Below are 15,631 nucleotides of genomic sequence, written 5' to 3'. Positions count from 1 at the left end.
CTGGTTGAGGGGTGGAGATGATGTAGTTAATTATTCCTTGCCCGCGAACATTCAACCACCCATTAGAGATGATTGCAATACAGTCTGCTTTCTCTATGATTTACCTGACCTTCACTTGAACTCTGCATCCAGCAAATGAGTAGATAAAGCATGTCTGGTTGGAGGGGTGTATGCTGGGCGAAGAACATTCAGAAATCTCTTCCAATACACATTGCCTGTGAGCATCAGAGATGAACCAGTTGCATACACAGCTCGAGCAAGACATTCATCAGCATTTCTCTGACTACGTTTCTCCATTGTGTCAAACACACTTCTGATTCCAGGAGGACCATGAGCTGTTGCTATCGATAAGGTGTCTGATTCATCATTTTCACCTCGAATAGCAGTAGAGGGACTTTTGTCAGAGGTTGCTTGTTGTGAGCGCTGAGGGAACTTTATGCACTTGGCCAGATGATTCTGCATCTTTGTTGCATTCGTCACATATGATTGGCACTGTATTAGCAAATGTACACAGCTTTTCCTTCTACATTAGCTGCAGTGAAATGTATCCACACATCAGATAGTGCCCGTGGCATTTTCCTGTATAGATGTTTAAAAAAAAAACAAATACAGATAGTTAAGCAGTTAGATTAAACAACTCCTTTGTAAGATAAATCTTTTAAAATGAAACATGTATGGAAACAGGTTGATTAACACTCCTCAGTTAGCAGGCTCAAGCAAGCTAAAACCCACATGGTAGCAAAAACTATCTAGCAGAAATGGTTAACAAGTTATAAATTATTTAAAACACACTTTGCTGTAGGCTACTATTTACTAGTTAACAAAAAATCATGTATGCCATATAAAATATATTCACCCCACCCAGTATTGTAATAAAAACTTACCAGAAAGCATGTAGTCTTTGGCTCAGACAGTGTAGTAGTGTGGGCTCAATAGCATTTCATTAGTGTGCAAGATCTTGAGAATCAGCTGCACATGTGATGGAAGAATGCACTGTGCATGCAGAGGGTTGCAATTCCATTGAATTGGGAATAGTTTAACCAAAATATGCCACAAGACCTAGAATTACCTTATGTGTATCCCACAAAAAAAGGTTCACTGTTATAAGCTGACTTTTTTGATGAATTTAAGCAAAATTCCCGTGCTTAACTTTCCATGGAAAATTTACCGGAATTTTCCGGCCCTTTGCAGCCCTACTCCCAACTCACTGTAATCACATCCTCATTCAAGTGTTCTTGTGTGTGTGTTTACCTCATATATCAAATGGCAGTTCCATGTGTGCAGTTGTGTGTGTGCAGTGCACGTGCGTGCTCAGACCAGTATTTTGTTACGCCACTATGGGGCCATGAGATAAAGGTCAATCAGATTACTGGACAGGTAGAAAGAAGGGCAGGTGAAGGGAAATATTAGACTCAAAGAGTTCAGCAGTAAAGAGCAGTATGCAGCACTTCCACATATATCTAGCTGCCCAGATCTGGTACTCCAGTCGGATAATATTAGTGTTCATCGTTCACTGTGTGATATTTGCCCCTGTTTATGTGTATTTCATCATTTGAAAGATGCTTGCATTTGTGCATGCTTGTGTGTGTGCTTGTGTGCTTGCAAGCATGTGTGTATGTGTGTGCCGTTGTGGTTGTTTGAAAGAGTGTGTATGTGTGTCGTGAGTCTGTAGTGTTTCCCAAGCATCTCAGCCTTCTTAGTTTATGTAACTAGCCTCAGGCAGTGAACAAGAGGCGCTCTGTGCCTGACCCAGTGTGCAGGAAGGCCCGTCTATGGAGGGAGAATGGAAGTGAAAGAGAGAGTGAAAGAATGGGAGGAAAGAGAGAGTGGAAGAATGGGAGGAAAGAGGAAAACATGGGGGTAGGGAAGAGAAACAGGGTATAGAGGGAAGAAGGAGAGACAAGAGGAGAGGGAAAGAGGGGTAGCTGAGAGAGAGGGAAGGGGACAGACAAAGTAGTCAAAATAAAGAGAGTGACAGTATCTTACGAGTCCTCCAGATTAGAACGTAGACAGTACTTTGGGTTTGTTTGGTTCAAAATCCAGCTGAGATAACATTTCCTGTACAGGCTGTGAAGCCAAGATGAAAACATTAGTGGCACAAACAAATGTTGCTACTTGTAGCACTCAGCAGACAGACCCGTATCAGCTGACTGAAGAGCAGGCTGGTGCCCTGCTGCCAGCAGACAAGGCTGTCTGTGGAGTCTTCATGGCAACTATGTTTACCCGAGTACAGCTGTGGACAACGTATTGACCGCGCTTCAGGCTACTCATCATCCTAGTCCCATATAGAGACATCGTGCCAATTACTGTTCCCATAAAACATGAAAAAGTCCATTCAGAAGTGTGTGTACGTGGGATGCTTGCATATAAATACTGTACGTGTAAGCGCTCACACACTCTGCCTGATAACCATGAGGATAATGCGGTGACCGGGACTTCCTGTTTTGCCTGCAGGGGCTGGCATGGATTGGATGATGCTCACTCTGAGGAGGAAGTCCACAGCTCTGATGAGGATGACAACAGCTCCACCTCCAGCAAGGAGCACCTGGAGCTGTCAGAAGAAGACAGACAGGTATCTATCTTTAATACACACACCCCGATACACAGTGGGTGTGGCGGCCTTGTCAATAAGGTTACGGTAGGGTTCTTTAGGTGTTTTTGCTCTGGTAGGTCCTAGGCATGAGTGATAACAGAGGGGATGTTACTGAGACAGAGTGAGGACAGTGTTGACAGGTGGGGGTGTTGACAGGTGGCATAACAGGAAGGATATTGGCAGGCGTAACACGAGTGATAACGACACTATCAGACAGGCGTCATGGAGCCAAAATGGGTGCTGGGCACAGGACTCTGTAAAGGAAATAAAGGCAGGTGGGGGATATCACACTGTGCCTGCGTGTGATGGAGCTGTCATTCTGTCTGGGGGGGTCAGACATAGAAGGTTTAGGGGGCAGGAATAACTCTGAAAATGGCTGATTGCTTTGTCCTGTCTGACCCTATTTATGATACTCTAAAATCCTGTGTCTGTAACAGACAACATGAGCACACACACACACACACAATTAGGAGCAGGAGGCCCCTTCAGTCACGCAAGGGCAAGGCCACTGTCCAAATTAAGACCGCCTCATTTCCACCTCAGACCACTCACTATCAGACTGAAAGAGGGAGAGAGAGAGTGAGGGAGGGAGACTGCAGAGGGGAGAGAAGATAGCTGACGTGGATAGAGAGTAGCGGGGGAGGGAGAGTGCAGAGGGGAGAGAAGATAGCTGACGTGGATAGAGAGTAGCGAGGGAGGGAGAGTGCAGAGGGGAGAGAAGATAGCTGACGTGGATAGAGAGTAGCGGGGGAGGGAGAGTGCAGAGGGGAGAGAAGATAGCTGACGTGGATAGAGAGTAGTGAGGGAGGGAGAGTGCAGAGGGGATAGAAGATAGCTGACGTGGATAGAGAGTAGTGAGGGAGGGAGAGTGCAGAGGGGAGAGAAGATAGCTGACGTGGATAGAGAGTAGAGAGGGAGGGAGAGTGTAGAGGGGAGAGAAGATGGCTGACGTGGATAGAGAGTAGCGAGGGAGGGAGAGTGCAGAGGGGAGAGTAGATAGCTGACGTGGATAGAGAGTAGCGAGGGAGGGAGAGTGCAGAGGGGAGAGAAGATAGCTGACGTGGATAGAGAGTAGTGAGGGAGGGAGAGTGCAGAGGGGAGAGAAGATAGCTGACGTGGATAGAGAGTAGGGAGGGAGGGAGAGTGCAGAGGGGAGAGAAGATAGCTGACGTGGATAGAGAGTAGCGAGGGAGGGAGAGTGCAGAGGGGAGAGAAGATAGCTGACGTGGATAGAGAGTAGTGAGGGAGGGAGAGTGCAGAGGGGAGAGAAGATAGCTGACGTGGATAGAGAGTAGTGAGGGAGAGAGAGTGCAGAGGGGAGAGAAGATAGCTGACGTGGATAGAGAGTAGTGAGGGAAAGAGACGTGTGAAACGGCGGCTCTGCTTTCGGACATAATCTCTGTTGGAGTGTCTGTTTAGAAACAGCAAATGGGCAGATTATTGTGCCTATACATACTATAGCAGGACAGTCAGATGGTGGTTATTGTGCCTATACATACTATAGCAGGACAGTCAGATGGTGGTTATTGTGCCTATACATACTATAGCAGGACAGTCAGATGGTGGTTATTGTGCCTATACATACTATAGCAGGACAGTCAGATGGTGGTTATTGTGCCTATACATACTATAGCAGGACAGTCAGATGGTGGGCTGCAGTGACCTTGTAAGTGGAAGTATGTCTGTACCGTTTAGAATATGGTTAGCTAGCTTTTTTCACTACATTGACTGAATGCTGTGCTTTTCTCTTGTCTGTCTGTCTGTCTGTCGTTCCAGCAGGAGGATGAGGTGAAGAGGAAAAAGCTGGTGCATATCGCCCAGGAGATCATGAGCTCTGAGAAAGTGTGAGTACCCGAGAGACACACACACACACACCTCCACCTCTAAAAACAAGAAACGATTCTGTGGAATATTCTCATGAATAAGTCCTTGATTGGGTTTGTGTGTCTGTGTGTCTTTTTCTGGTCATATATAATGTTTTACACCCATCTCCTCTCCCTCCAGGTTTGTGGACGTCCTGAAGCTTCTTCACATAGTGAGTATCAGTTAAGCCTCTGGGGCCTTTGATGAGCACCATATCTGTGTGTTATCTGTGTGTTCAATGGTGTTACTTAGCAAGCCTTCGACTAGCTGAGCCGTGTTGCCTTTCTCCCCAGCCCCTGAGGCAGCAGTACTCCGCAGTGGAGTCTCTGGTAGAACGGTTGCTGTTGTTTTTGGGAGGTATCACACTTAGCAGGATCATTGATAAACACTGAGATGTAAATCATAAAGGAAGCTAAGGAGTCAAGCATGTGTTGCTAGTTTCAGCTTTCAAGTGGTGGCTTTATGGAGTGGAAACATAGGCTCGAGTTGTTTCATTATATTTAACTACCGGCTAGCTAGCTCACTGCTCCTGCCTGGTGGGTGGAATACCGTCCCTGCTCTGTGCCTGTTGGGGTGAAAAGTGGAGCAGGTAACCGTGACGACAGAGCTGGGTGCTTTGATGTTGGTCTCAGGGGGAGGTGACAGGTGTGTGTGGGATCTCTGATGAGTGTTGTTAACTCACGCTGGTGGTGTGGTGGTGATTACTGTACTGGTCTGGTCTACTGGGCGGTGTCAGGCTGAGGTGTCAAGTGTACCAGCCAGGTCAAGCTGTCCTGAGCTCTGAAAAAGGATTTGATGTTGCAGTGGAAGATAGACCTTGTGTTGGATTTCAATGTTTTATTTATTTGAAGGAAAAATGATTTAATCCAGCCTTTATTTGTCTCGCATAGCCTAGTCTCTAAAATCTCTCTAAACCCACAATTTGTCTGAGACGGCTCCAGAGTCAACATTAGATTTCCTCTTGGGAGTGGCTTTCAGACTGTCCGAAAGGGGAATCGCAGGTACACACACAAACACACACACACACACACACACACACACACACACACACACACACACACACACACACACACACACACACACATGTCCCCCTGTCTGTCTGCCTTAAACAGGACCCACGATGGGATTCATTTTGAATATGGGGCATGAGAGAGAGACACAGTAGAGGGGGGAGAGGGAGACTTAAAGAAAGAGGTCAAATCACATTCTCCAGTCTCCATGGCCGCCCCTGACCACAGAACAGCTGCTTCCTGCAGTGAGTGAGTGGGTGGAGGACCCCCAGACTTAGAAATGCCTCGGCTAATCCTGTGTGTGTGTGTGTGCCTATTGTGTTTATTTTGGTTTCACACTTAAGTCCTCACACAATAATGTGTTGCATTATATTTTGACTTGACTTTTGATGTGTTTTCTAGGGATAACGTGTTTCGGTCCTTCACACTGCAGCTGTGCGTGTTTTATTGTGGGTGTGTTGCGAGTGTTCACCAGGACATTGGGACTCTGCCCTGGTTGTCTCACCACTTCCTTCCACCTGGAAGGTGTTGGCTCACTGTGAGAGTGCTGACTCAATTGTGTGTGTGTGTGTGTGTGTGTGTGTGTGTGATGCAGAGGCACGCATGTTTATGAGGTGATAACCAGGTGTTCCTGTGCTGTACTGTGTAACTTCTCTCCGCCCTGCAGCTGTGTGTGTGTGTGTTAATTAGTCTCCCACCACTCTGTTGTCGTTGTGTCAGTTCCCCTCATTCGTCTGTCGACATTAACCCCCTCCCTCCCTGCAGGATTTCCGGGACGCAGTTGCCAAGGCGATGCGACAGAACGGCAAGCCGGTGGTTGAAGAGCGTATTCTAACCCAGATCCTCTACTACCTGCCTCAACTATACCAGCTCAACCGAGACCTGCTCCGGGAGCTAGAGGAGAGGGTGGCCCACTGGTACGCACCCTCACCATCATTATCAGCACCAGAGATACAAACCTCAGCTTACCATGCCAAGCCTTGGACAGCTGAACTCAGACCACAATGACCATCTCCCTCCCTCCGCCTCTCTTCCCCCTGCCCCTCTCACCTCTCTCTCTGCTGTGTAGGGGGGACCACCAGAGGCTGGCAGACATCTTTGTTCAGAAGGGGCCGTACCTGAAGATGTACTCCACCTACATCCGGCAGTTTGACAACAACGTGGCTATGCTGGACGAACAGTGTAGGAAAAACCCTGGCTTCGCAACTGTGGTCCGAGAGTTTGAGGTAAACAGCTGTGTGTGTGTGTGTGTGTGTGTGTGTGTGTGTGTGTGTGTGTGTGTGTGTGTGTGTGTGTGTGTGTGTGTGTGTGTGTGTGTGTGTGTGTGTGTGTGTGTGTGTATGTGTTTGTCAGAGGAAGTTCCTATCCGCATAGTTGATGATAGAGTGGTAACAAGCCAGACATAGTCTGAGGACTACATTAGCGCCAAGGATGTGGAGCTAGATGTGTGTATGTATACTGTTAATACTGCAAATGTGTGGGACAATTCTCCTGTACTCTGTCCCAGATGAGTCCTAGATGTGTGTATGTATACTGTTAATACTGCAAATGTGTGGGACAATTCTCCTGTACTCTGTCCCAGATGAGTCCTAGATGTGCCAGCCTGGCTCTGAAGCACTACCTGCTGAAACCTGTACAGAGAATCCCCCAGTATCAGCTTCTGCTCACAGGTACACACACATACACATATACACACATGGGGGGGGGGTTGCTGGAAATGCAGGGGGGGGTAAATGCTGTGCTGAAGAGTCTATATCGGTCTGCTGATACAGGACTAGGAAAGGCCCAGTGCACTGCTTTTGTGATAAAATAAAAAAACTACATGTATTTGACTGTTTACCAGCATTTGTAACTTGAGTCTGTTAGTATGATACTACTTCAGTTAGTATGATAATACTTCAGTTAGTATGATAATACTTCAGTTAGTATGATAATACTTCAGTTAGTATGATAATACTTCAGTTAGTATGATAATACTTCAGTTAGTATGATAATACTTCTGGAGTAGAACAATTCTTGCTTGATATACAGTTTTACAGTTTCTTGAAATACTTTGCAAATGCGAAAATTAAATAGTGGATTCATTCCTTTTCCATTTTAGTAGACGCTCTTATCCAGAGCAACTTACAGTAGTGAGCTCATACATTTTCAATCAAACCCACAACCCTGGCATTGCAAGCACCATGCTCTACCTACTGAGCCACATCATCACAACACATCATCACATCATAACATCATCACAACACATCATCACATCACGCCATCACATCATCACAACACATCATCACAACATGACATCACATCATCACAACACATCATCACATCACGTCATCACATCATCACAACACATCACGTCATCACATCATCACAACACATCACATCATCACATCATCACAACACATCACGTCATCACATCATCACAACACATCATGTCATCACATCATCACAACACATCACGTCATCACATCATCACAACACATCATCACATCATGACATCACATCATCACAACACATCATCACATCACGTCATCACATCCTCACAACACATCACGTCATCACATCATCACATCACATCATCGCATCACGTCATCACATCATCACAACACATCATGTCATCACATCATTACAACACATCATCACATCATGACATCACATCAACACATCATCACATCACATCATCACAACTCATCATCACATCACGTCATCACATCATCACAACACATCATGACATCACATCATCACAACACATCACGTCATCACCAACCACTTAATTTCTCAATGTACTTAATTACTGTATTGTACATTGTTTTCTTTCATGGTGATAGAAAGTCTACAGGTACAAACCTAGATGATCAGCCTATGTACAATACAGTAATGTACATTTCCATTAAGTGTTTTGTAAGGATGGTAAATTAATACTGCATAAAAAGAGGTTGTTTACCATGTTATTTGATCAAGAAAACGATTTAATTTGGTGTGGATGTTTTGTGTCTTTGCTCATAACTTTGCACCTTTTGATGGAAGTGTTTGAGGACAGGGTTTTGTTCTTTCTGGATTCCCTTAGAATGACTATAGCAGAGAAAAGGACAATTCCAACTACTGTATCCTGCAATATACTGTTCTTAATCAAATTCAAACAAGGTATACAAGTACCTTTTTTTCCCAAAGCAGAGATGCTGAAACATTTTTTGGGCCCGTGCTACAGAGGTCTATATGGGCCCGTGCTACAGAGGTCTATATGGGCCCGCGCTACAGAGGTCTATATGGGCCCGTGCTACAGAGGTCTATATGGGCCCGTGCTACAGAGGTCTATATGGGCCCGTGCTACAGAGGTCTATATGGGCCCGCGCTACAGAGGTCTATATGGGCCCGTGCTACAGAGGTCTATATGGGCCCGTGCTACAGAGGTCTATATGGGCCCGTGCTACAGAGGTCTATATGGGCCCGTGCTACAGAGGTCTATATGGGCCCGTGCTACATAGGTCTATATGGGCCCGTGCTACAGAGGTCTATATGGGCCCGTGCTACATAGGTCTATATGGGCCCGTGCTACAGAGGTCTATATGGGCCCGTGCTATAGAGGTCTATATGGGCCCGTGCTACATAGGTCTATATGGGCCCGTGCTACATAGGTCTATATGGGCCCGTGCTACATAGGTCTATATGGGCCCGTGCTACAGAGGTCTATATGGGCCTGTGCTACATAGGTCTATATGGGCCCGTGCTAAAGAGGTCTATATGGGCCCGTGCTACAGAGGTCTATATGGGCCTGTGCCGCAGTCTATATGGGCCCGGGCTACAGAGGTCTATATGGGCCCATGCTACAGAGGTCTATATGGGCCCATGCTACAGAGGTTTATATGGGCCCATGCTACAGAGGTCTATATGGGCCCATGCTACAGAGGTCTATATGGGCCCATGCTACAGAGGTCTATATGGGCCTGTGCTACAGAGATCTGTATGGGCCTGTGCAACAGAGGTCTCTTATGGCCCGTGCTACAGTCTATTTGGGCCCGTGCTACAGTCTATATGGGCCCGTGCTACAGAGGTCTATATGGGCCCGTGCTACATAGGTCTATATGGGCCCATGCTATATAGGTCTATATGGGCCCGTGCTACAGAGGTCTATATGGGCCTGTGCTACAGAGGTCTATATGGGCCCGTGCTAAAGAGGTCTATATGGGCCCGTGCTTCAGTCTATATGGGCCCGTGCTACAGAGGTCTATATGGGCCTGTGCCGCAGTCCATATGGGCCCGGGCTACAGAGGTCTATATGGGCCCATGCTACAGAGGTCTATATGGGCCCATGCTACAGAGGTCTATATGGGTCCATGCTACAGAGGTCTATATGGGCCCATGCTACAGAGGTCTATATGGGCCTGTGCTACAGAGATCTGTATGGGCCTGTGCAACAGAGGTCTCTTATGGCCCGTGCTACAGTCTATTTGGGCCCGTGCTACAGTCTATATGGGCCCGTGCTACAGAGGTCTATATGGGCCCGTGCTACAGAGGTCTATATGGGCCCGTGCTACAGCGGTCTATATGGGCCTGTGCTACAGAGGTCTATATGGGCCCGTGCTACAGAGGTCTATATGGGCCTGTGCTACAGAGGTCTATATGGGCCCGTGCTACAGTCTATATGGGCCCGTGCTGCAGAGGTCTATATGGGCCCGTGCTACAGAGGTCTATATGGGCCCGTGCTACAGTCTATATGGGCCCGTGCTGCAGAGGTCTATATGGGCCCGTGCTACAGAGGTCTATATGGGCCCATGCTACAGAGGTCTATATGGGCCCGTGCTACAGAGGTCTATATGGGCCCGTGCTACAAAGGGCTATATGGGCCCGTGCTACAGAGGTCTATATGGGCCTGTGCTACAGAGGTCTATATGGGCCCGTGCTACAGTCTATATGGGCCCGTGCTGCAGAGGTCTATATGGGCCCGTGCTACAGAGGTCTATATGGGCCCATGCTACAGAGGTCTATATGGGCCCGTGCTACAGAGGTCTATATGGGCCCGTGCTACAAAGGTCTATATGGGCCTGTGCTACAGTCTATATGGGTCCGTGCTACAGAGGTCTATATGGGCCCGTGCTACAGAGGTCTATATGGGCCTGTGCTACAGTCTATATGGGTCCGTGCTACAGAGGTCTATATGGGCCTGTGCTACGGTTTATATGGGCCCGTGCTACAGAGGTCTATATGGGCTTGTGCTACGGTCTATATGGGTCCGTGCTACAGAGGTCTATATGGGCCTGTGCTACGGTCTATATGGGCCCGGGCTACAGAGGTCTATATGGGCCCGTGCTACAGTCTATATGGGCCCGTGCTACAGTCTATATGGGCCCGTGCTACAGAGGTATATATGCGCCCGTGCTACAGAGGTCTATATGGGCCCGTGCTACAGTCTATATGGGCCCATGCTACAGAGGTCTATATGGGCCTGTGCTACAGAGGTCTATATGGTTCCGTGCTACAGAGGTCTATATGGGCCCGTGCTACAGTCTATATGGGTCCGTGCTACAGAGGTCTATATGGGCCTGTGCTACAGTCTATATGGGTCCGTGCTACAGAGGTCTATATGGGCCTGTGCTACAGTCTATATGGGCCTCAACAGAGGTCTATATGGGCCTGTGCTACAGTCTATATGGGCCCGTGCTACAGAGGTCTATATGGGCCCGTGCTACAGAGGTCTATATTGGCCCGTGCTACAGAGGTCTATATGGGCCTGTGCTACAGTCTATATGGGTCCGTGCTACAGAGGTCTATATGGGCCCGTGCTACAGTGTATATGGGCCCGTGCTACAGAGGTCTATATGGGCCCGTGCTACAGAGGTCTATATGGGCCTGTGCTACAGTCTATATGGGCCCCTGCTACAGAGGTCTATATGGGCCCGTGCTACAGAGGTCTATATGGGCCCGTGCTACAGAGGTCTATATTGGCCTTTGCTACAGTCTATATGGGTCTGTGCTACAGAGGTCTATATGGGCCTGTGCTACAGTCTATATGGGCCCATACTACAGAGGTCTATATGGGCCCGTGCTACAGAGGTCTATATGGGCCGTGCTACAGTCTATATGGGCCCGTGCTTCAGAGGTCTATATGGGCCTGTGCTACAGAGGTCTATATGGTTCCGTGCTACAGAGGTCTATATGGGCCCGGGATACAGTCTATATGGGCCTGTGCTACAGTCTATATGGGCCTGTGCTACAGTCTATATGGGCCCGTGCTACAGAGGTCTATATGGGCCTCTACAGAGGTCTATATGGGCCTGTGCTACAGTCTATATGGGCCCGTGTTATAGAGGTCTATATGGGCCCGTGCTACAGAGGTCTATATTGGCCTGTGCTACAGAGGTCTATATGGGCCTGTGCTACAGTCTTTATGGGCCCATGCTACAGAGGTCTATATGGGCCTTTGCTACAGTCTATATGGGTCTGTGCTACAGAGGTCTATATGGGCCTGTGCTACAGTCTATATGGGCCCGTACTACAGAGGTCTATATGGGCCCGTGCTACAGAGGTCTATATGGGCCTGTGCTACAGTCTATATGGGCCCCTGCTACAGAGGTCTATATGGGTCCGAGCTACAGTCTATATGGGCCTGTGCTACAGAGGTCTATATGGGCCTCTACAGAGGTCTATATGGGCCTGTGCTACAGTCTATATGGGCCGTGTTACAGAGGTCTATATGGGCCCGTGCTACAGAGGTCTATATTGGCCTGTGCTACAGAGGTCTATATGGGCCTGTGCTACAGTCTTTATGGGCCCGTGCTACAGAGGTCTATATGGGCCTTTGCTACAGTCTATATGGGTCTGTGCTACAGAGGTCTATATGGGCCTGTGCTACAGTCTAAATGGGCCCGTACTACAGAGGTCTATATGGGCCCGTGCTACAGAGGTCTATATGGGCCTGTGCTACAGTCTATATGGGCCCCTGCTACAGAGGTCTATATGGGCCCGAGCTACAGTCTATATGGGCCCGTGCTACAGAGGTCTATATGGGCCTGTTCTACAGTCTATATGGGCCCACTAATACTAGTAGAGGCCCAGTGCACTAGTTTTTTGTATTATTTTGTGTATATTTTTTCAGGGGGTGTTGTATCACCCTCGTTACCCCTACTTTCCGTGGCTATGGTGCTGCGGCATCCCATGAAGCCTGCACTATTTAGTGCACCAGCAGCACTCTGCCACCTAGAGGACACAGAGTGTAACAGCAGACACACTTCTCCACATGTATAAACTGCTTATGTATGTAGCATGATTTAGTGTGATCTGGGACTGATGTAACTCCCTGCTCTTCTACAGATTATCTGAAGAACCTTCCTGAGGACTCGTCTGACTACAAAGACACGCAGGGTGAGTGGAACAATGTTGATCAGGCTGTGTGTGACAATGTCCGGTGAGATGCCATTTCTCTCTCACAGACACTCTCACGGCATGTTAATCATGTTGACCTTACAGCTGCTCTGGGCATAGTGAAGGAGGTGGCCAACCATGCCAACGACATCATGAAACAAGGGGTGAGACGTCACACCATGTCCATCCTCATGAGAATTCGGCCAAGGCATCCCATTGCATTTCCTCTGACCCCGGTGTGTCTCTTATCTTTCAGGATAACTTTCAGAAGCTGATGCACATTCAGTACAGTTTGAACGGACAGCATGAGATTGTTCAGCCGGGCAGGGTGAGTGTCCAGCTCTATGACACGTGCACACACACACCTGTGATCTCATCTGTTGTGATCACTTCTTGTCCCCAGGTGTTTCTTAAGGAGGGCACTCTGATGAAGCTGTCCAGGAAGGTCATGCAGCCACGGATGTTCTTCCTGGTGAGTACTGACTGATGCCCCCGGGGGTAGTGGAGGTCTCAGTGTGATACCTGACCCGTTACAGTTCCAACACGGTCTGTAGACCAGAACATTACCCCCCCCCCCAAAAAAAATATCTGTATGTTGATGTGGCGTGTGTATCTGTCTCTCTAGTTCAATGACACTCTTCTATACACCACTCCAGTTCAGTCTGGTCAGTATAAACTCAACAGCATGCTCTCTCTGGCGGGCATGAAGGTGAGTACAGGCAGGACTGAACACACATTTACCCTGGACAATACTCTTCTGAAGTCTCATCGAAAACCTGTGTTTATTGTATTCAGGTGAGTAAGCCCAGTCAGGAGGCGTATCAGAATGAACTGAACATTGAGAGTGTGGAGCGTTCCTTCATCCTGTCTGCCAGGTGAGAACCCGCTCACCGACACACCTGAACACCTGAAGGTGGCGCCTAACATTATGGACATTCTGATGAGTTACCCTTCTAATTGGTTGTGGGGACCGTTGTAATAGCTTTTGATTGGTTACAAAGGCTTCTGTTGTTGTTTCTGCCTGGCAGCTCGGCCACAGAGAGAGATGAGTGGCTGGCGGCTATCGCCACGGCGATAGACGACCACACCAGGAAGAAGATCACCTTCATCTCCAGCCGGAGTCAGGAGGAGGTGAGGTAGTGTGTGTGTCAGGAGGAGGTGAGGCAGTGTGTGAGTCAGGAGGAGGTGAGGCAGTGTGTGTGTCAGGAGGAGGTGAGGCAGTGTGTGTGTCAGGAGAAGGTGAGGCAGTGTGGGAGTTAGGAGGAGGTGAGGCAGTGTGTGTGTCAGGAGAAGGTGAGGCAGTGTGTGAGTCAGGAGAAGGTGAGGCAGTGTGTGAGTCAGGAGAAGGTGAGGCAGCGTGTGTGTCAGGAGGAGGTGAGGCAGTGTGTGTGTCAGGAGGAGGTGAGGCAGTGTGTGTGTCAGGAGGAGGTGAGGCAGTGTGTGAGTCAGGAGGAGGTGAGGCAGTGTGTGAGTCAGGAGGAGGTGAGGCAGTGTGTGTGTGTGTGTGTGTGTGTGTGTGTGTGTGTGTGTGTGTGTGTGTGTGTGTGTGTGTGTGTGTGTGTGTGTGTGTGTGTGTGTGTGTGTGTGTGTGTGTGTGTGTGTGCGCTTGTAACATGTGTAGTTCCTGCTCATTCGACTGACTGATTATGGGAACACTCCGATTCCAATGTTACCATCGTCAGTATAATTTTCCTACAATCCACATGTTATGGCTATAACCTTCTCTCTCTGTGTAGGCTGATGGTGTGTGTGACAGTGGGGCCCCGCTGGGTTCTAAGGCCCCTATCTGGATCCCAGACCTGAGGGCCACCATGTGTATGGTCTGTACCTGTGAGTTCACCCTCACCTGGAGACGCCACCACTGCCGAGCCTGTGGGAAGGTAAGGAAGGGACAAGGGCCCTAGTTTACAATGGTTCACCACTATACTCAGTAGGATGTGTGTGTGTGCGTGCATACGTGTGTGTGTGTGTAGTGGTTTTCTCACTCACTGTGTGTATTGCAGGTTGTGTGTCAGACGTGCTCGTCCAATAAGTTCTATCTAGAGTACTTGAAGAACCAGCCGGCTCGTGTGTGTGACCACTGCTTCGTCAAGCTACAGGAGAACAGTATGCGTCTTTTACATGAATACATATGAAATATTCAAGTCATTTAGCTATTTCAAATATTAAAGATGGAATGAATTGAAGTTAAGTAATGATTTAAACCCTGTGTTGTTTGTTATTGTGAATTCAGTATGTATGTCAGAGGGTGCTTTGTGTTCGTGTGTTTCCTAGGTGACCGTGTTGCTTCTGGGGCGCTGTCTCCTACTGCCAGATCTGGGGGATTCTCTTTCTCCAGGAAACAGAAGAAGATCCCAGCTGCTCTCAAAGAGGTGTCTGCAAACACAGAGAACTCCTCCATGAGTGGCTACCTACAGAGGTCAAAGGGCAACAAGAAGCAATGGAAGAGGCTATGGTTCGTCATCAAGAACAAAGTCCTGTACACCTACGCCGCTAGCGAGGTAACACACCTACGCCACTCTAGTCACAAACACGTGTGTGTGTGTGTGTGTGTGTGTGTGTGTGTGTGACATGTGTACCTCTCTCCCTCTCTCCAGGACGTAGCTGCTCTAGAGAGCCAGCCTCTGCTAGGATTCTTCCTGCGGGAGGAGAAGTGTGGCCCTTTCCAGAAGCTGCAGTTTAAACTGTACCACAAAAACACCCTGTTCTATATCTTCAAGGCTGATGACATCCCCACTGCACAGAGGTAATGGAAATTCCCCCTGGCTTAGGGATCAATAGAGTATCCATCAATCAGGAGGGGACCACG

General features: G+C 48.3%; 1 protein-coding gene across 1 annotated transcript in view; it reads left to right on the top strand.

Moving 5' to 3' along the window:
- Nucleotides 1-15,631, top strand: part of LOC109896282 (FYVE, RhoGEF and PH domain-containing protein 6) — a 30,080-nt gene that overhangs the window by 12,381 nt on the left and 2,068 nt on the right. Inside the window, exons 3-19 of the mRNA XM_031832724.1 lie at nucleotides 2,455-2,572; nucleotides 4,370-4,437; nucleotides 4,598-4,628; nucleotides 6,232-6,383; nucleotides 6,536-6,692; nucleotides 7,049-7,136; nucleotides 12,772-12,822; nucleotides 12,928-12,986; nucleotides 13,079-13,150; nucleotides 13,226-13,294; nucleotides 13,448-13,531; nucleotides 13,618-13,697; nucleotides 13,851-13,953; nucleotides 14,559-14,702; nucleotides 14,826-14,928; nucleotides 15,097-15,323; nucleotides 15,420-15,568. Of these exons, the coding sequence (XP_031688584.1) occupies nucleotides 2,455-2,572; nucleotides 4,370-4,437; nucleotides 4,598-4,628; nucleotides 6,232-6,383; nucleotides 6,536-6,692; nucleotides 7,049-7,136; nucleotides 12,772-12,822; nucleotides 12,928-12,986; nucleotides 13,079-13,150; nucleotides 13,226-13,294; nucleotides 13,448-13,531; nucleotides 13,618-13,697; nucleotides 13,851-13,953; nucleotides 14,559-14,702; nucleotides 14,826-14,928; nucleotides 15,097-15,323; nucleotides 15,420-15,568 (1,755 nt within the window). The remainder of the gene's footprint in view (nucleotides 1-2,454; nucleotides 2,573-4,369; nucleotides 4,438-4,597; nucleotides 4,629-6,231; nucleotides 6,384-6,535; nucleotides 6,693-7,048; nucleotides 7,137-12,771; nucleotides 12,823-12,927; nucleotides 12,987-13,078; nucleotides 13,151-13,225; nucleotides 13,295-13,447; nucleotides 13,532-13,617; nucleotides 13,698-13,850; nucleotides 13,954-14,558; nucleotides 14,703-14,825; nucleotides 14,929-15,096; nucleotides 15,324-15,419; nucleotides 15,569-15,631) is intronic.

The sequence above is a fragment of the Oncorhynchus kisutch genome, linkage group LG9 (assembly GCF_002021735.2).
Source record: "Oncorhynchus kisutch isolate 150728-3 linkage group LG9, Okis_V2, whole genome shotgun sequence".
Lineage (NCBI taxonomy): Eukaryota > Metazoa > Chordata > Actinopteri > Salmoniformes > Salmonidae > Oncorhynchus > Oncorhynchus kisutch.
The sequence above is the reverse complement of the archived record's forward strand: the minus strand, read 5'-3'. Positions and strand labels throughout refer to the sequence as shown.